General features: G+C 39.9%; 1 protein-coding gene across 3 annotated transcripts in view; it reads right to left on the bottom strand.

Moving 5' to 3' along the window:
* The window catches only part of TMEM132D (transmembrane protein 132D), a 278578-nt gene that overhangs the window by 155296 nt on the left and 100973 nt on the right, over positions 1-22309 (bottom strand). For all 3 annotated transcript variants that reach the window (XM_009932514.2, XM_075434923.1, XM_075434922.1), the window contains one exon: positions 8903-9049. In XM_009932514.2, coding sequence (XP_009930816.1) covers positions 8903-9049 — 147 coding nt within the window. The remainder of the gene's footprint in view (positions 1-8902; positions 9050-22309) is intronic.

The raw sequence follows: 22309 nt of genomic DNA, 5'->3' as shown, positions 1-22309 counted from the left end.
CCTGCTCTGCCACACTCCCACGTGACCCAGGACAAGTTATTAAGGCTTGTGCAGTTACAGGGGGTCATAAAACAATGCACCACTGACTTTTGCATTATCTTAGGGGTTAGGTCAGAGCAGCTCCCTGCTCAGCATATCGACTTCTATGGAGCTCATCCTAAGCCTACCTACGTAACTCCATTTCACTGCCTGCTCGTAAACCCTGATAGGTGATGTCATGTATTAGTGTCAGAACCATCCTTAAAGTTAAGCCTATGTCCTCACTGTGCCTCTATCAAGCTGGGGCAGCAGCCCTATCTTACCCCACAGAGGCGATTAAAATGCCAAGAGTTGACCAAGGTGAATTAATTAGAGGATGAGTTATATCTGCATCATCGGTTCACATAAACCATCCATGGATCTTTGATATTGCAATCCTAGCTTGTTCATGTCATCACTAAATCTGTACATTAAGATCTGAAGCCATAAAATAACTCCAATGCCCAGCGAACTTCATCCTTGTACTTACAGTTGGAATTTACTTAGGATTAGCTTTATGATTTATTTGGATGCTAGATTGTATTACATAATTCTGTTAACCTTCTGATCCACTCCACTCTATGTTGACTTATACGTGATAGCTCCATTTAATGACTATTTTTTATCAAAAAAATGGAAATCTTCATGTCTCAACAGCAACAGGCATATTTTCAGCCTCAGCTTACATTTTAAGTCATTCACTCACTTTCCAACTCTCTGAGTAATTAGTATTACTTCTTACAAGATTTCCTCCAAGGAAAAGAAAATCAACAGCACCATTAGAGATACTTTCACAAGACACACTTCTGCATTTAATATTAGAATTTTAATAGACAGGAGATTACTCACTTGCTGTCTCTTTTGTAATAGGTAGCAAACTGGTTTTGTCTCACTGGAAGTGTTCTTTTGAGCCTTGGGGCTACCAAAGGTTTAAGGACTATGGTACTGCAAACACAGAGTAAGCATGATGATGATTAATCCTTAATGTTCTTCAGGGAAATCATTCCTCCTCAAGTTTAAAATTATATTTATCACACTAGATAATACCAAGCTAAAAATAAAGATAGTAAATACGCATGAGGTTATTCAGACTGTTGGAAAAGTCCTTTAGCTATGTCAACACCATACAGGAAGAAGGGCATCTCCTTTATAAGGGAGGTGGCAGAAATAACCATAAAACACCTGCATATCACTAAGGAAGGAAGAGAGGACAAAACCCAACGTATCTGCGAATGATCTGCCTTCTCTGTAACTGAGTTCTGTCAGCAAATTCCTTAGGCTTAGACTGTTTCCCTCAAATTATTTGATTCGCAGTTCTGCATGCCAAGAACTTTCAATGAAATGAGATTAAACACCAAGCAGTATTTATTGTTTGCAGATTTTACAGAGGCAGAACATTTAATCTGAACAATTACAGTATCTTCAGAAGACTCCCTCTAGACAACTTCTGGCATTTTAGCAAAGTCATGCGCATCACTGTGCTATAGAACCTAATTTTATAGAAGGTACTATATATCAAAGTAAACGAGCCTAATTACCAGCACATCATAGACAACTTTGTGTCTTGAGAACTTCTTGAAATGCCATAAATGTAACTCTGCCTTCTCCCCAGTAAGCATTATAATATAGTCTGTAGTTACGTGAGTACAGGAATCATCAGAATTTCACCCAGGACTTCTCAGCTTCATTCAACAAACCTCCACCATTTGAGCTATCGCAGTAACTGTTGATGAAGACAGCACACCATTTCTCAAATTCCTAGCTAAGCTCATGAACAAAGGAACACTGAGTACCTGTTACGCATTCAATTTTGGTATCGTTAAGTAACCTCACCTATATAGTAATGTTTGGATCTTTGCTTTCTGTGATTACTTTTGTATATAAAATAAAAATCAATAACATTTAATCCAAAAATACAAAGGGGATAAAAACCCTCTGCTTTCACATGAGCTAGGGCAGGAAATTAAGTTCATCCCTCCTCACAAGCACATTTCCTGCAGCTAAAATTCCTTCTGTTCAAAGCTCTGCCCTGGGGGTCACAGCTGAAACAAGTTGGGAGAGGTTATCCTGATGCTAGCATATGTGAAACGGGGAACTGGTCCAACTCAAATTAAGAAGCACTTTCTCAGGTTTTCTGCTGTGACATTGTAGAGGATACAGAATTTCTTCCCAGGGTTTCCAGATATAGAGAGGTGGACAGCCTGGATCGGACGGAAGAGTTGGAAGAGGCGCATCCCTGCTGAAGATGGTGGACAGTCAGTGAATGGCCACTGGCCTGTGACTAGTTAGGCCATCAGGATGCCAGTCTGCAGTCACTACTGTCTGCAGTTATTTGTTGTGCTTATTTTACACCTGGGATAGACTGTCACAAAACCAGAGTCAAATGTAACAATGTGCTAGAAAATGACCACAGATTCCAAGACAAATTGGACCTAGTACAAAAGCCTCTCAAACTGACATGACATCTTTGATCAGTTTACTGTATTTTCTCATAATCTGTATGATTATTGCTGCACAGGCAATGAGAGCTGACAGTTGATAACCCCAGTTCTCCCTGGGGTTTGTAGTGAGCTGGCATAACTATGACAGTGATCCCAAGTCTCAGCTTCAAGAACTTGTCCTAGAAAGACTGCAGGCTCTGGGCTGCCACCGAAAAAGGTGGCCCCTCTGTCCCTGAGCTCTTTCGACCCAACTGCAGCCTCTAGCAGCAAAGAGTGCAGTATGTGCCAGACTAAAGTAGCTATGTAACTAAAGCTTCAACTACTCTTTTCAGTTACTTTTAGCTAGGACAGGAGTGGTAACGATCAGGAGAAAACAGTCAACATATCAAGATATTCTGGAAACATGAAGCACTATTTTAAATTATATTCTTCACCCTGCATTGCTAAAACCATAGACAGCAACAATCAGTTGGACTGCAGTAAATCCTGCCTCTGCCCTAAAACTTTTTGGTATATTTTTATTCTTTGCACTTGACACAAATTAGAATAAAAACCCTTATAAATATCTCCTTGCTGTTCTCACACGCTTCCAAAGAGGTGGTGTCCGACTTTCTCCCATGCAGCACAAAAAAATCCTACAGGTGATGGAGGGATAGCATAGTGGCATAGAAAGGTACAGGCACTACTGAATCTCCTTTATTTTCCTGACTATGCAGTCCTATTGCTAACTATTCAGTCACGTCAAGTTACCTTTCCAAGTTGACTGCTTTCCTTGACATGATATGCACACAGCAATTATGTAGCTCCGAATATCACCAACTGCAAGCTGTTGGGAGATGGTAAATGCTGTATAACTGTACATTAATACTTGAAAAGGATAATCCCCAAATGAGGGAATTATATTTTATTTTTTTTGAACTGCTTCAAAAGACGGCATCAGCAATTCAATGCTAATTGTCACTTTTCCCGTTTCCAATAGCATTATGCTCACAAACAAAAGAACACAGGAACAGCCTTGCTCTCTATGCAGAACCCTAAAATCCAGCTGAGATTAAAGCGAATCATCTTCTTCCAAACGACAGCTGAATTGCCCTGTGGTATCTCCTACACGTAAATGTCAGTGATATGGGAACAGAGTCCACCTCTAAGACACCAGAAGACTATCTGCATGCCTTTGAAGTGCTTTCCTGGAATCTTTTTGTTTTCAAATGAATAGGTGTCTTTTAAACATATAGGTGAAAAAAGTTGGCTAATAACGCCTTTATCTAGTAGTTGTTGGTTAATATTTCATCTCTTCTCTTTTGATTTGCCTCAGAATGATAACCATAAAACTTTTTTCTAGTATATTAGCATTAAGTAGGATGATTTCAAGAGAGATTATACATTTCTTGATAAATAAAATAATTTTCTTTTTGAGAAATGAAAGAAGTGGGTCAGCATGTAAAAGAATGATGCACTGAGGCTTGGTTCATACAAATTTATTTTGCCTCAGCATCTCAAAGGGTTCTCTTTCAGAGGGCACGTTGAAGTTTTAAAATGAAAAATAGAAGTTTGTGACTAATTGCTTTCAAACAGTGGAATGTAAACATGACTTGTGAGATGTACTTTCACATCATCACAACATAGAGGCTCATAGAAGCCTAGAGGTTTCAAACAACATAGGAAGGTAAAAAGAAAACCCAAATGGTACACAGTATGAAACTCTAAAGCTACTCAGGATAAATACATTTACAGCTAATCATCACTGATATGCCTAGAAAGTATAAATGGAATTAAACTCTGGTATTTCAGAATACAATTAACATACTACATCTTCCCAATAATACGTATCAACCTATTATAACAGCATCAGTGATGCCGAGTGCATAGTCAGTTTTTTAGGGCTGAACCTTTATTCTCAGAAAGTAATTTTGGAGCCACATAAAAGATAGCCCACCCCATAAGAAAAACATTATTAAAAAACAACAGGGGAAATCTTTTTTGCTCAGAATTCACATATCACTTCACCTTTTGAAGAAAAAAATAATCAAATAAGTCTTGGGTTGCCATAAAAATACCCAAACACAGAGCCTAAGCCATACCTTCACCCACTCTGCCCATCCAGCTTTTTTAATACCATACTTAGGTATATCCCATCTGAAAGCATGTATGATTTCTACAGGCTTATTCTTGCTTTTGTTTCATCACGACAAACTGAAGCTCATGTGATTCACACAAGATGCGATGGGACAAAATACACTGAAAATTATTTTTGCTTCATCATACATCTTATCTCTAATTCCATTGAGCAGAAAATTTTCTTGTCAAGCAATAATATACCTCTAGTTGATAAAGTAATATGAGCACACGAATAGCAAGGAAAAAAAACTAATGGTTATCTAAAACATAAAACTACTGTTATGAAGTATTTTGATGAACACCAGCAAGAGACATAATGTAATTATTGTGGCTATTAGGCTGTTATTTATGTCAAATTTGTTGCTTTTGTTGCTTCAGAAGCATTTTAGGATTATAGCACTCTTGAGAGTCTATCAAATGTACTGGCAGATGCAACAAGTAAGAGAATGAGGCAATAGCTGACTGCTGTTACTACACGAAAACTAAATGTTAAATAACCAGATTGTAAAAATGTGAAATATAGGGCACAAGGATAATGGTATAAATATAATAAAAATGAAGCGTTGCATAGGAAAATCAAAGGCAATGCTGCCATACATTTTCCTGTCCCCGTTATTATCTAATATCGAGTTAATTTCTTGTATTATAGAAGTGTTAAGAAAATTAAGCATTGAAATATGGTATCACAAAAAAATGAGACACAGAGGAACAAATGAGGGATATAGCCCAGAAAATACTGTTGTTGTGTCTTACTGTGCCTATATTATCACAGACTGATTCAGTCACTTCTAGTTCAAAATGAAAAGAAGTTTCTCTGCTAATAGGAGAACAAGCATCTGGTTTCAGACAGTGTAAGCCAATAACTCCTTCAGTGCTATAGAACTGTAGCCCAAAAGTGCAAACAGGAAAGTATCAAAAGATGTGTTATCTTTGTAACATTTCCAACAACAAGTGTAGGAAAAGGAAATTGCTGAGCAAAGCTTATCCATGATATAATTCAAATACATTTGGAGATACGGCAGTGAACAGTCATATTTAGACCTTAAGGTTCTACTCAGAGATGGCGAAGTTTTGTCTATAATTATTTTGCATGCACTTGGATTGATGGCCTCACTCCTGTCATAAGCACAAAGAACAATAATGTATTCTCCAATGGAATAACAAACATTTGTATCCAAAAAACTAAACATGAATAAAATATTTTAAGAGGATCATGACACCCATTAGTATTCTACCACCACATCTTGCTTAAGGTCTCTGTAGCAGCTATGGATACAGGAAAGTGATATCAACCGCGTTTTGCAGACAAGGAAACTCCAGTAAGTCTGCACTTTTAGCCACCTCAATAATTTTCCAAACTCATCCCACCTGACATGCTTTCAGACCAACAGGAAACACAGAAGAAGAACAGACAGGAATCCAGATCCACTTTCGGGTATTCTTCTTCTCAATCATCACTAGCACAGCAGAGATTCTTAATTTCAGGTACGATGAGAAACAGCACTAACCCAAGAAAACATTCCGAAAATGCAGTACTTCCTTATCTCATCTTTTTATTCTATTCACCTCATTACGTGAGGAATCAAGAAGAGGAAAGATCAGCCAGCTTCCAAAGGAAATAAGTAAAGGATGGCACATATTACGACCCGTATCCCTGATTCTATCAGTGTTAAAGTGTTGCCCAAGTCACATTTCTGAGCCACTGGTAAATTCCCATGACACGATTTTCCATTTGGTTTTTTGGTCTTCTACATGACAATAGCGGAATGGAAGATAGATGCTTCTCAGAGAATAACAGAAATGCTGTACAGATGCTACAAGTAGTAAACCCACGTAATAATCTCATGGGTCAGGATTTGGAGTGTTTCAAAATTATTATTGCCCGAGAATGAAATCAGAAGAATTGGGGAGAACTTTGTAATTGCTGCACCATTAATCTGGAATACTGTCACAAGCCCATAATAAGCAAGGCACTGAGAACTTCAAATCATATTTGGCAGATGGGCTTAATTAGTTATTCTCATACAGACTCATAATATTTGCTGTTAATATTAATTCTAAAACACCCTGCTGGCTGTGATAATATTTATATGTTAATCCTGTTACGATAAGCTTTCGGTGCCAAAACCTCTCCAAATAAAATGACTGATATATTGCAAACTTTGATAAAGAAATGCTCAGGCATCCTGGTTAAGTTTGTCACTTGCACAAGTGTCTCCTTAATCTGTGAAATTACACCTGTTACAAGTAAATTAGCTTTATTAATGCTATTTTCTGATCCATGTAAAACTACCAGAAACACAAAGGTAGTGAATCTTTAGTTAATTCACATTGCCACCTTTGCATTCATGTGATCAGATCTCTGATTTTTAAAGAGTAGTTAAACACTATGCAAATAGACTTTATCAAATTTCTAAATGAACTATGGAGGCAAATAATTTGGTAAGACACATCGCTATTTAGTGCTTATCCATTGTGCATATTTAGTGACATCAAACATGTCTAGAGAAGGAATAGAACATTCCCCCAAAAACGTTGAGCACGCTCTCTTTCCCCATATAATTCTTAATCTTACTTCTTAAAATGAATAGCAAAACAGATATGGTTAAATTTAAGGAGGAAAACATTATAATATATTGCAAACATTTTACGTTTGTTTACAAACAGTCAGGGAGAAGTTCTCAAAATTGAGAAAACCACGAAATCTCACTGGGAACTCCAGACGGAATAGTCAAACCAGAAGTTATATGAGAGTTACACATACACTTTGTCTTAACTTAATCGTCTTTCCAGTAAAATCTAATATGTATATGAGCTCAAGGATCTTCTAATAAACGTGCAGTGATGCTTATACTCAGCATGTTAAAGTACTCAGAATCCACAACCACTGCATGCAAAGCGACGTAATAATTTTTTGTGTGCGTGTACAAGGGGTCACTTTGAAGGCTTGCCACTGAATGATGAATAGTGAAGGGGAAGAAGTTGCCAAGCTTCATTTCACCCATGAGGTTGCACTATATTTTCCTGATGAGGAAAAGAAATCAGGCAAATGCACTGCATGGACCCAACAAGATAAATTGTGATGGAAAACTCATCACTGAAATAATCTTTGATTCTGATCCAAAGCCCATTCCAGTCAATGGAAATATTCACACTGTCTTCAAATAGCTTTGAACTGGGATTTTAAAGAATCTGTCTGACAGATTGTGCTAGACAGTAGGAAGCTCTGACCTTGGCATATAAACACATTTCTTCTTTGACCAATAAAATTCAGTCAGGTACGAGACAATATGTGGTTTAGATGAGAAAATTCAGGATACTGTAGCAGAAAAATTGTGTAGAATTTGGGTTATAAGAAGAAAGTGATTTATGTCATGATTATGAAGGCAAATTGTTCCGTTGCTCTTTTTTCATATATCCAGATTGCAAAGACATAAAGTTTCCTAGTTATTAGGCTCAGAGAGTATTTATTTAAAAATTCTAAACCCCATAATAAATCCCTGAAGCCTATAAGATTTTGTAAAATTTCAGCAGTAAATCACAGCACAGAACTTCCATGTTATATGGCAAGTTTTCTAGCAACAATGCCAAACACAACACATATGCAGGCAGTCATATCCTTGTAAATATGCACTTGAACTACAGTTCCAGAAACAATGAACAAGTAGTAGCAAATGATATAAAAATATATTCATTAAAGCAATCAGTTGCGATTAGTTGTGATCAGAAAAGGTACATCAACCTGCTAGACAAAGGGTGTTTAAGACAGGGCAATGTCCTAAGCTGTTGCACAATGGGAATGGAAAATGGGAAATCTATTCCCTTCTGCAGATTAAAAATTCATATAAATACCACCAACAAAAATGTGGGTTTGATACCAGGAGTGTATGTTAGTTTTTGCTGGACAAAATAAAACAAAACAAAAAAACACCAAAGGAAAACAGAAAAAAACCCAAACCAAAAAACCCCACCACAAACAACCCTATAATTATTCCCTGCTATAACGCCTGGCAGCAAATAATTTGAAGATATTAAACTAGTCACAACCGAATTCTAAGATACAAAACATGTTCTTCTAAATACTCTGTGAAAGCAATATTTCCTGCTAGTTTTAACTTCCTTTGAGCATTAGGATTGAATAAGGTTTTGTTCAAAGTGTATGTGGTAGAATTAGCAATGCACTACAAAACAAAGAGAGCCACAGATTTTCCAAAATGATTTTCATTATGCACTATAATAAAACTTATTAAAAACCATGGCAAAAAGCTTTGAAAAGGAAAAACAACTGCTAGTTATTAAAAGTTAGGCTGCTGGAAATGACCTACCTGTTCTCAGAGGCAGCAGATTTCCTCTGGCAAACAATAACAGCTGGTGCATATTTCCCAGTATAATCCATGCTCTCTCTGATGTCCCATAAGTATGGGCTGCTGGCTCTTACACTGAAAATGTTCACACCTTTCTTCACCTTTGCCCTAGAAGGAACAAGAGGATATGCCACCAATTATATACACAACATCAGCTACATCTGTTACTGATTTCTTCATTACTGCCCCACAGAAAATGCTACCGGCCATGAGAGTCTGACAGTATTACAAGGAAAAAAGATGAGAGAATTAATTAAGAATTCCATATTTTGAAGAAATGATATCAAGACAAAAATCTTATTGAACTAATAGCAATTACAGCTTTAGTCATTGCTAAACTGCAGAGTAGGTATGTTCTGGAGCACTCTCCTCACTCCCACTCGTTATCCACACTGTGAGCACCCCTGTGTGTGTTACAGCTCTCTTTTGGCTAGAAGTTGTTGGAGGGGAAAGTAACATTTTTGTCCCAAAATGAGGTCAGGTTGTTGCTGGGGCTTATGACTGGAGCGAGGAGTTGAGAATCATTGCTAGGTCTGATATTACAAGCAAAATCTACCTTTTCTTCTCCACCCCTCCTCGGATTACTCATAAATGACATTTCACATCTTTGCTCCAGTATTCATCATCTTTCCGAGTCCACAACATATCTTCATTTTCTTTTAATACTGCAGGATTTAACCTTTCTACCAGCTGTGATCCGAAACACACTTCAAAATATTTTTATTTTTCCAAAAGAGAGTGGTTTCTTGGGAAGTCTGTTTCTGTGTATGAGGTTAAACAATAGGAAAAGCTGTACAACAGAATGTCACAGTCACGACAACTGGACTGGCTCCTACTGAGAAGTACTTTCTCATTCACACGTGTTAGCACAATATTTCTGGTTGTGAAAAACCAGCGGAGAGGAACAATATAAATTTTTTTTAAAATATCTAGTTTACTTCCTCTTAGCAGGTGTTGTGATCCTGAATTCTTTCTCGTCCTTTCACTAAATATTTAAATCCATATCTTCAGGCACTACTGGATTAGTCCACAGCTACCTAATGCTGCCCAACTTACTGAATCAGCAGTTTCTGATGTTGTTAACTTTGGGTTTCTGAACGTGTTTACAAAACCACAGAGTCCATTGTGGTCAAACAGCCTCATATATGAGCTGTCAGGAAATGACAGTTTAATTATATTTGCTTAAAACCTCATATATAAAATCCATTCAGTGCTCCGGCAAGTTCTCAATTCTGGGCAAAAACACAAAAAGTATGTGATTTTTTGTATAAACAGCTGCTGTCACGCAGAGATGCTAATATCAGTAAAACAAGCACTATCAGCTCTGCCTGCACATGAAATTACTTGTGAAATCTTTGAAGGACCACATCCACACAGATGTTTTCAGAATAAAAAGCCAAAGGATTCCTTCTACTGTCTTGGACAAAAAGGGTTATATCTCATTTCTTCTACCACTAATTCAGCAGTAGTGGCAGTAATTTCCTTAGCACACCTGGAAGAATTAATACATGAAGGCTGCCACTTTGTGCTCTTCTATGCTAATTTCACAAAATGCATTTTAAGCAGGTGTAGTTACTGCTCCTAGACCACAAACATCCCTCAGGGCAAGAGATCGATGGTCGAAGAAGAGTGGATAGTAAACTGAATTCCTGCCATCTTAGAGAATGAGAGGGAGACAGAAAAAGTCCAGACAACCTGGATGAAACATTTTTCAGCACATGTCTTTAGCTATTCCTAGTGACCAGTATCTGCTCCTGCCTTCCCCTTCCACTTCAACAAAGGAAAACTGCTGGGTGTCAGCTAAGACCAACAATAGAAAAATGATTCCCACTTCACAGGAAAATGAGGGTGGCTCAGGTGTTTCCAAGTTAAGCTGCCTATGGTTAAGTAACTCATACCCACCCTTCCAGCTCTCTAACATGGTCGCTGACACTCTAGTAATTGACCACAGCTGATGAGAAGGTGCCAGAGTGGGATTTGGGCCACCTAGCTGAGCTGATCGGTTTGGAATGGCAACTGTCTCGACAGACCCAGCCCACCGTGTTTAGCTCTAGCACAGGACAGTAACTGAACCACGCACAGCCAGAGACAGCTTGCGAGGGTGCAAGCGAGCGGCTGGTTTCATTCCACAAACCATGTATGCCTTGAGCTTGCACTGTGAGTTTGGCTGCTCATGTTGTCTGATAAACCATCGGTGTCGTGCGCAGTACATTCGATCGGTAACCGATTGCTGACCCCAGTCTGCACATGCCAATGAGGGTATCTAAGACTTGTACATCTCATGGAGCCTCCCTGAAACACGCGCAGGAACACTGATCCTGCTGCGAGACATTTGGAAGTCCTGAACACAGATATATAGCCCTTGAATTCTTCTGGACAACATTTTGGGGGCAGGGGCAAAAAAAATGTACATGTCCTGGAAACCGAAAGAGATGGTAGCCTTACACAAAAGCAGCCATTTTCCCACAACCAGAGGTTAAGAGCCATTACTATATTACAATTGCTACTTAAAAACACAGGACAGCATATATTGACTATACAACAGCTATGTTTTTATATTTTTTATGAATAAAACTGGTAGGGAATCAAGAAAAAAGCAACTTTAGAGCACAGCATATTCTGCCTTGCTCTGCTGGCACATATGCAGTAGCTTTACTGTGACACAGAAAGCTGCGCAGGGTCTCAGTACTGCTAAGCAAACAGCCACATACTGAAAATTGAGGAAATTTCTCACTTGTATTTTAAAAAGCATTAAAAGCAATATAAAAATAAGTGTACAAACACAGACATATAACAGATACCATCCTTTTAATTTCTGTCTGGATTCTTTTAAATGCCAGAGTGATGAGGTAAACTAGAAAAATGGACACAAAACCAGTAAGACAAGTAGAGTTTGTTTATCCTTGACATTCACTTTATCCAATGACAAATTGCCATCCTGCGTTGATTTCTAATGTTTCAAAACAAATGCAGATCCTTGCGTACACTCCTTGGGGTAATTGCAGCCTATGGATCAGGATTTCTCAGAAGAGTTTTTGATAAGGTCTAATTTAGTCATCTATTAAAAGCCCCAAACCTCTAATTTTACTGAAAACAATAACACAAGATTGTTGTTTTCTACAGAATTAGAGATTAGGAACTCTTTTTGAAGAATCAGTTAAATATACTTCTACAATCAGCACGAAAGCTTCAATTCCACGATCCAAGGAAACACTTTTTCCTCTAGTATGTCTCCATGCCTTGCTTGCCACTGCTGGAGAACTGCAGGATTTTATTCACCCTATTCACAATGGCAGCAGCATTTTGCAATTATCAAAGACTGACCTGGATGAAACAGGGTTAATAATAACGGAAGGTTGTTACTTGTCAACAGATAAAACTGAAGATATCTGAGGTGAAAACACTCTGACTGCTGTCAGGGCTCAATTACTTTCTTGCAAATCTGCTTTATTGAATTGCCTGGCTGTCACAGGGCAAGCTGGGTCTTCGACCCTTCAGCTGCTCTTGAGAGTGCTCATGAGACAGCCTCTCGGTTCAGCCACAGTTCAGCTTACTAAGATTTCTCAGCTGCAATACACAAAAAGGCGCCTGACAAAGATTTTTCATATATTTGCTCACAGTTAACAGTCAAAGTACAACAGATTCCATGTTTGCTTAAAACGCTGTGGCTGGGCAGCAGAAAGGAAAGTTGTCTGAGTATTTTCTCCCCCTCACTTCACTTTGGGCCAGATTCTACTCTGGAAAACTGGAGGAAAGAAAGGTTTTCGTAAACATTTCAACAGTAGTTGGTTTGGGGTTTTTGGTTTTTTTTTAGACAAGGAACCTGTCCAACTGAACACTTTCGTAGGTGTTTCTACAAGCTGTTATTTACCTCTGGATCACTGCTCACAGTGCAGCACATCGGTTACTGAGACGCTGAAGTAGCTCACCCCTTGCATCAAATCAATCACGGCAAACAAAGCCCTTGGGAGTCCTCAATCCCTGAAAACCCATCAATGCTGACAGGGTACAAATCAAGGCATAGGAGAAAGAAAGAAACATAGCAAGAATTCCCAGAATCAATACATCACACCTGAAATCAAGGGAATATATTTCCTAAGTGCACAAAGATAGTGATTCCCAATTCTGTCTCATGACCCACTGAACACTATGCTTACTCTACTGATAAAAGAGGCTTCAACTCAGCCAATTAAAATGCTGGCAATGTCCTTCCTTGTTTATCAAAGTGTCTGTTTAAGCATCTCCCAGTTTTTGCAGTTTACAACCAGTCAGCGCTTAGCTTTCAGCCCATGTCGTTACTGCAGGCTGGTAATGGCTGTGAAATTGCTACTTAAGTGTTGTATAAAGTGGAACAGCTGGCTGGTGAAAAGTAACAGCATTACAGCACGTGTGCTGCTAAGTGCCATGGTACCATGTCAACAAAGAGTCTGGTTTGAAGCCCCGCAGGGGAGGGAAAGAGAGAGCAAGCACGCACGCACATTCACCCTCAAGATGCGAGAGATCAAAGGCAAGGAGCCCGCCAAAGCCGCAGACACCCTGCCACAGGCAGGACTCCCCTCTCAGTGTTTTGCTCCCGACAATGTCCCTCATGCAGCATACAATGTCACACATTTCTCCATTCCAAAACAAAGTGCAAATAAACGGGGAAGCCAACCCCTAAACATCTCTAAATAAAGATGTGTTAGACCCATGTCATTTAATCTAGTTTCCTATTACCGTGAGCACTCAGGGCAAAGATCTGCGGGAACCTTTCATGCTCCTTCTGAGAAAGTGAGCTACTTTCAACTCAACATCAAAGGAATAAAAAGAAAAGGGAGACTGTTAACACAGGTGCTACCACTGGTTATCATCTTATTTCCAGTGGTGACTAGGTGGCAGATAAATTGTGTGTAGTGGGGTACATTTTTGAGAGTTTCTAGGCACATAACAGACATCGCAGCGGGCTCTGAATTTCCCTTTGCACCATATCTCCCCAAAGCACTGCAGAAATAACTTGAGGGAGCTTCTATTTCTGTTTATATTTAGTGCTTTTTCCTGCCCAGAGCCTAATCTTGACCCGTCAATGGAGAGAGACCAAAGTGGTGTTTAGCTGTACAGGATGGCAGACTTCACCAATATTCACCTTTGGACTGTGACAACAGTGATAGGTGGAGACAGTGATAACAGTGCTAGTGGGAGAGGTTTTTCCCCTGCCAGTCCGTTTGAAACCAAAGACAAGCAAAATGTAAGTGGAAATGGACTTGACCATAGCTCTTCATGTTGTAAGGCGAAGAAATCGGGTCCATGTTCCCTCACTGGAAAGTCTAACGCACTGTTCTATGACAGCAGAAAAATATTCCTGCAAGAAACCCTGAAATTATTCACAGTCCAAACCTGTAGATACCCAAGGCGTGTCATTGCCCAGAGCCTGTTTTTGCTGATGGCTATGCCACGGGTTGCTCTTCGTGCAAGCTCTTTGCAGTGACATCACCTCTTGATCCAATGACAAATTACAGCTGCTGGAGCTGGAATCATCCAGCTTGTATCTCCTGGGACTCCACTGATGCTAGCTTTGAGAAGACTGAAGAACTAAAATAGCCATCCTCCAGACTCTAACCGTGGGCTGACAGACCTCATCAGGCTCTTTCTGAAGACTAGAGTTAAATGCTATAGCTTGAGGATCAGGTAGTATGGGACCAAATGGTAACATGGAATCTAAAATCTAGACAGCAATTTTGGCATGACTAAGCTGGGGAACTATTCAAACAATTGCCAGGTAGCTGCCTCTTGCTGGCAAGTCAGTAAGAGCAGAATGATCACTGTCTCAAAAGCTAACAGCCTGAGCACACTAAATGCGGTCATCCTCTGCAGTACCTGAGGTCATTCTGTTACTGCACATTGCATAAACGAGATCATTTTGATACCAGAATATTTCAGGCTGACATTTGTATCCAGATGTTTCATCTCCTGCAAACAATCTCCTCCCCTCCCCGAGTCTTGATTCTACTAATTTGTCCCAGGGCCAGTTCTCTTTACAAGCACGGAAAAAGGAATATGTGTTAGTGCCATCATTGTCCCTCAGACTACTGACAATTTTTGTTTTGTTTTGGTTACTCTCTACAGAATCGGAGAGATGAGCTAAAACCAAGGGAACAAATATAGCTTATGATGCTTCCCTGGAAATCCTGGGGTGCTTGCGTGGCAATGATCCATTTCTTCCCTCATACTGCATGGGGTGCATCTGCAGCTCTCTGTGCTTAAAGAATCATATTAACTGAAAGATTAGATAGCAATGGAAATGATATGCACTGAAAGATCAGATAGCAATGGAAAACAACAACAAATTTTCTGCCTTTACTTGAGGACAGGGTTCTTTTTCATTTTGGAGTACCAAAATTAAAGACAACACAGTCAAGACAGGTTTGTGAATGCCAGAAAAGCTAGTAAACTAAGGAATAGCACTGGAAGGAGAATTAAGTATGTTTGTTACAGAGCACAACAGACATAACAAAAGTAAACCAGGGTGAAGCACAGAGCCAAGCTTCTTAGTGAAAGTAAAAACCAGAAGTAATTCGGTGGACAGCAGGTCTCTTTGTCCTTACAGTCTCCCTGAAAATCCATATTTGGGGTAGAATGCCTACCTGTTTGAGAAGTCACAGATTCATAGAATGGTTTGGGTTGGAAGGGACCTTAAATCTTCTAGTTCCAACCCTCTGGTCGTGGGCAGGGACACCTTCCACCAGCCCAGGTTGCTCAGAGCTCCATCCAACCTGGCCTTGAACACTGCCAGGGAGGGGACATCCATGACTTCTCTGGGCAACTTGTGCCAGGGCCTCACTACCCTCATAGTGAAGAATTTCTTCTATCTCATCTAAAGCAACCCTCTTTCAGTTTAAACCCATTACCCCTTGTCTTATCCCTACATGCCTTCGTAAAAAGTCCCTCTCCAGCTTTCTGGAGCCAGTAGGCCCCTTCAGGTACTGGAAAGCTGCAGTAAGGTCTCCCTGGAGCCTTCTCTTCTCCAGGATGAACAGCCTCAGCTCTCTCAGCCTTTCCCCACAGCAGAGGTGCTCCAGCCCTCTGGCCACTGCTGTGGCCTCATCTGGCCCCGCTCCAACAGCTCCATGTCTGTTCTGTGCTGAGGGCTCCAGAGCTGGACACAGGACTCCCGGGGCAGGTCTCACCAGAGCGGAGCAGAGGGGCAGAATCCCCTCCCTTGTCTGGCTGCCCACACTGCCGGGGATGCAGCCCAGGGCACGGCTGGTCTTCTGGGCTGTGAGTGCACATTGCTGGGTCATGATGAACTTATCATCCAACACCCCTAATTCCTTCTCCTCAGGCCTGCCCTCAGTCAAGTCCTCAACAGATTAGAACCTCTTGGTATCAGAAGCCACCACTTCTTCCACCTCAGCCAATGCTGGAACTTGTGTTACTGTGAGGAGTCCTGTAGCACATGAGGAATCAAAGTAAACCACTTTTAGCACAAGCATCCCAGTCACTTGCTTTTGCAAAAGCCTTTTTTTCCCCATTGACTTCTACAGACTGACACGGACATGTTTCTTGTATAAACAGAGCTGATCAAATTAACCACCGCATGGTGCGAGGAGGACTGGTTGGAATTTGTGTTCCCAGTGTTTCCACTTCTAATTTTATGTACACCATTAGAGCAATGCTAAACTTGTATGCTTATAAATACACTTCTACACTTACTTACACTCCTACTCTTCTTTTGCCTCCCTCTGCAGTTTCACTGTATTTTATGGCTGAAGATAATATAGGACAGAATTTGAGCCCGAGATTCATCTCTTTGAGCATCAGTCAAAAATAAAATGCATCTGTCATTGAGAAAACAGGCATAACTCACCTTGGTTTTGTTAAACTTAAGGCTTCTTTGCACTAAGTGGATGAAAACCAAGCGTACAAAGGCTTTCTGGATTTGTATCTGTCAAGAACCCCTGAAGAAATAAAGACTATTAAAAAAAATTGTTTTCCCTACCAGGAGCAAGCCTTCATATTTGAAACTCTTTCAAAAGAAAGAACTGTATTTGAGTAGCGCCCATTTAAACAGTTTTAGAACTGACTAAACAAAATTGCAGCCTTCTCAGTGCAACAGGAATGACATACCACAAAAATCAGGTCATGTAGTAAGACACTTCATACTAACCATCTGAATGTCTGGCTTTTAATTTCATAATCAATTTTGGCATGGCTTATAAAAGGTAGGATTTGGATGCCAGGACTTAATGTACACAGCTGGCTTCTGTAAGACTTTCTTTGTTTTGTTTTCCCCATCCAATACTTCATGTACAAACCAGTGCTGTCAGTTGTTTTCAGAGAAGATGCCTTCAAGTTTCTTCAGATTACACTAATAGTTTCACTGATTGAAAATTCACAGCAGAAGAGAATCGGGAGTCCCTGAGATACTGATGGAGATCGAATAATTTATGGAGAGCGGTCTTGCACAACATAAGCTATTTAAAGCTGTATAATATACCCACAAACTCTTATTAAGGTCTGTGGTTTTCAGCCCTGTGAGACAGAAACCAGTTATCATTATGCATCACCATGAAAGCAGATTAAAATTAAATCAATCTGTTTATCTATGGGTTTGCAATGCAGCTTTTCCAAAGCATAACATGTTCTCCATCTAATTAACATTTCAGGAAGAAAAACCATTCCACCCAGACACTAAACCACCCTCATTCAAATAGAGATATTACAAAAAACACAGCCCAGGTGGATTTATAACAGAATTTAATTAATGAAAGGGCACAAGACCTATTCAGACTTCAAAAGCTGAATTCTGCATACCAGGAGTTAAATAAAATAGATCTCTTTCTAATATATATCTCTTTGACTTGACAAAAATTGCCTACTGTGCTTACAGTTTATGTGCATGCACACAGTTGCATATATATGTATACGTGCATGCATTACATACACAGATTTAGATTTTATTCCTGTGGCTTTCAAAAAGAAAGTCCTTATTAAAAACATTTTGCAAGATGTAAAAGGCACAAGTCTCTGGAGAATTAAAAGCAAAGAACCCATGCAAACCAATTTAAAGCAGAAATGAATATAGATTTTTCCAGCTCTGACCTCTATTCTCTTATGAAACAAGCCATGAGGGGGCCCGATCCTCAGTGGGAACCAGAACCCCTCGTGGCCTACAGAACTGGGTCCTTCTGTTTTAGAAAGACCCTGAACTGGAGCTCAGGAGGCAAACCTTAGTAGTTACACGAGTAATGAGAATGGCACCACACCTTTTCAGGGACCTCAGCAGCTGTGTTCTGGGGGGACTGCCAACCTGAAGTCAGAAACAGGTTTTTGACTAACTTCATGTTTGTGTCGGCCAGCAGTCTGTCTCATGCACCCTCCTACTATCTTGTGGACTGTACATGATGTCAAATAAGTGGCAAAGCACTAAGAAAGAGGAAAACAGCAGCATTGTAACCTGAAGTGGCACTGCAGAAACGCAAGCTACTAGCAGGTAAGGTCTCAGTAATACAATAGAGATGACAACACTGTTACAAGTGACACCGCTACTGTCAGAGATGTTCTAAGGAGCTATCATTGTGTTAAGGGACAAGCTAGTACTCCTGCCCACATCCATATCTCAGTACAAATTCTGCAACAAGCAGAGAGATGTTTGAGAGGACATACTGTCTTAAGGTTGATAGTTAGAGGTCAAGGTGAGGAGGTAATCCATGATCTCTTTTTACCCCAATCCACCCAGCAAATGCAGTGTTGCAACATAACACTGACTTACTGTCACCTCTCCCAGCTCTATAGCACTTTTTCCTGCAGGAATGGATAATTGGGCAATAATGAGCAACAACACTAAACAAAAAAAACCCAACAAACTATTTATGTATTCAAGGGTGTGAAGGAAGGTGTTTGTTTACAGAAATGAAAGACAAAGATAAATAGTACTGCCTGCTGATTTAAAGTGGCTGGGAGCCCTGTGGACTGTATCCAACTACTGTTTCTAAAATAAATGCAAAAACATGATGTAGGGTCTGAAATATATCTTTCTAAACTGCTTGTAAAAAAAACCAATGCCACGCATCCTTTCCTGGACAAGCATCAGCAAAGCTGCTAACGGCAGAGCCTGTGCAACCAACAATTTTTTTAATTAGATTTAAAACAGGATAGGAAAAACAAAGCACTGTACTGGGGACTGTGCAGTGAAAATAGACTGCCATTTGCCCGATTTCACAAGTGAAAGACATGGTACGAAACAGCTACCCTACCATGACAAGCTTGTGGGTGAAGCTGGCTGTAAGTAACCCCTGGAGAACCATCTAGACCACAAGATGAGTGTAATGAAGGGTTACTTAGTTATCCACTGCAGACGGAGTAAAACAGAGCATAGCACAATGAAACATTGTTTTAAGTGTTATAGTGACATTTATGTGTGTGTGTTTATGTATAGATACATATATTTTTATGCTAAGTGGGCAAGCAACAAGTGGAGAAATTCTGGATTCATTTAATTGGCTGAGAATGTTAGGAGTGAATAAAGAAGAAAAGGCTGACTGACCATGCAGTAAGACTCTTCCAAAACAAACAGTTGCAGAAATCAGAATAGAGTAACATATTCTCTATATATACCAAGAAGCAATGGGGTTGGCAAAACTCTTGCTTTGGCTTTATCTGCAAAGCAGTGTCTGGTGCAGGTTTGTTTTGAAGTCACACAGTAAGACACGGTTGTTGAGAGATGCAGAAACTACTCCAAAGTTATGACCTGGCTAATTGCCTTTTTACAAGACTTGAATGGAGAGATACTGCTAGCAATCAAAACTACATTAATTTTGACTTATCGATCAGATCAACAGCCACTGCCCAAACTCCCTTCAGTGTGACTACTAGCTGTCTGACGTTCAGTGAAAATGAGCGCGCACCTTAAAACAAATCCTTCAAGGCTGAGGCTAAATGTATTAGCAATCACAGTAACATCATACATGCAGATGAGATGTTTATCTCAAAAGAATCTCCAAAAATGTTCCGTCCTCTCCTGGAGAGACTCAACTGCCCAAACGCTTGCAAGCCTAATGCTCCTCCCAGTGAGGGCTCACCTCCTGCAGCCCCAGTGCTGGACACTGAAGCTGCCCTCTCAGTTCTTCCTGGTGACACCTCGAAACTCATGGCACTGTTGGTGCAGGCTTTGGTGCTTGGAGGCAATCTCAAAAAGGTTCTTTACAAACAAGTTTTTTTCCAACTTCAGAAGCAGGACAGTTCCAGGGTATTTCCAAATCCCATCCTAATGCAAAATAAAACAGCAGTATCACAGAGCAACGAAAGAGAAGATTACCTCGACAGTGCTAACAAAGACTGATCAGTGAAAATGAGTTAGCACTGTTCCCTAGCAACTTCTCGCAGCTGCAGATAAAATAACTTTCTGGACATCACAGAAATTGTGAATGTTTAGTTCTCTCACACAGGGATTCTCTCTTCCATTGCCTATATGCAGCCCCCTCCAGGAGGTAACACAGGAGTAATTTACAGCAAGCTGCACCACTACACATTTACTTGTCCAAAAATTTTAAAAAAGACCCGTGGATCCCCATGTGCTGTGTTTGTCCTTCATTCAATGACATGTGTGACAGATGTTCAAAGAATAGCATCAGAGAGACAGAAAAACAGCACATAACAATCTTTGCTGCAAAACTCCTGAGCCTGCACATCCGTTTTCATGAAAGTGTTTCCTCACTCATGGGAGCAATTCTGCTGATTCCTGGTGATATTACTTAAGGTTTACAGAATCAGGTCTAATCTAAACAAACTATAAAATGTATAAATAAAGGGTTCAGATTCTTTAATGGATGAAAAAGCCTGCACTGCTCCAAAGAGTTGCTATCGGCATAAAATAGAGATTCACTAAGCAATTCAAATCGGAATTTTTGTTACATGCATAAATTCTCAGGCCAAACACTGTGCATCTATACTGACATATTTAACCACCTTTCTGTCCTCTGCACGAGTGGCTACCAAAGCTACATTTGCTAAATAATAGCAAGGAGTTCTGCTGCAGGCAAACCCTAATAACGCAATGAAGCCACTGATGCAGAAGGGAGTTCAATTAATACAAAAATGACACTGGCCAAAATTATGCTATGTCCTTAATGTAGAGTACGCGCAACGCTGTCTGTATCCAGCTGCAGCAGTTAATCCTAGTGCATGTCAGGGCACAGCTATGGTTATGATTTTAATACTGGAAGAGCCATAGAAGAGGGCTTGGCTGCTCCAAGCAGACAGAAGCAGAGATCACCTGGAATTACACAAAAACCTCCTTGTCGATTGCTCTCCAAGACAGAGCTATTTTGCAGTAACACAAAGGCAGCTGCTAATCCTCTCCACATACAAACCCTGAAAAACTAATAATTGCATCTCCTCTCAGCCTCAAATTTCATGCATTTCCTCAGACTGTTTTATTCTGATTGTGCATTTTAATGTAAGAAAGATGAGGAGGAGTTAGAGACTTCTCATCACAGCACACACTTGTTCTAACAACCCTACTATGGAATTCAAGCGTGTGAGAATCCCCTAATGCCCACCTACCAGTGTTCATATTTAAATGTCATAAAATAGAATATGGGAACTTAAAATAAGGACTGAGCAAGAATTATAGTGCACATACATTTTTTATTATTATTTTATATTAAAACTTTGTAGCTTTAGACACCAGGTTTAATGTGTCACAGTTTTGGGAAGCAGATTGCTCTTTTGAAAAGAGAGGTTTTAAAAAGTTTTAGTGAGCTGACTTACAGAAATCTTACTTGTGGCAATGCCTGACTTTTTTACTTCTGCAGAAAAAGCCCAGTAGCAAAGATGTTAACTTTGCCACTTCTTAAAATTTAGAATTTCTAACTTTAAAATTTTAGAACTTTTTAAAATTTAGAAGTGACCACTAGGCAGGTGGTTTTGAAAGTAAAAAGGTTGTATCCCTGGCTACCAGCTGGTAGGACAAGATCTGCTAACAAATATGAGCTGTTTTATCAGGCAACCAAAACATCAACACAACAGACAACAGGACTAGATGATAAAGAGCTGAGAGTGATGGAATACATGGAGGGTGAAGAAACCATGATGGAGAGAAAAAAACTGCAGAAAGGGATCCCAGGAAAATAACTTAAACCATAAGTTTGCCAGACATTGACTTTTCCTCATTCCTTAAACTACAAGAAACATGAGCTACAGGTTTCAGGAATCCCTGTGCTCTTGTTAGACAGCAAGGAATTTACAACACAGCATAACACTACCACTCAGCACGGGAAACCCATATGGTTCTAGCAGAAGGAAATTAATAGCCTGCCCAGGGATTAAGGCATCCCTCAGACCCAGCAACAGCCCCTGCCTGTTTGCTTAGCTTCACCTCCGATCAATTGA

This window comes from Opisthocomus hoazin, chromosome 13, assembly GCF_030867145.1.
Source record: "Opisthocomus hoazin isolate bOpiHoa1 chromosome 13, bOpiHoa1.hap1, whole genome shotgun sequence".
Lineage (NCBI taxonomy): Eukaryota > Metazoa > Chordata > Aves > Opisthocomiformes > Opisthocomidae > Opisthocomus > Opisthocomus hoazin.
The sequence above is the reverse complement of the archived record's forward strand: the minus strand, read 5'-3'. Positions and strand labels throughout refer to the sequence as shown.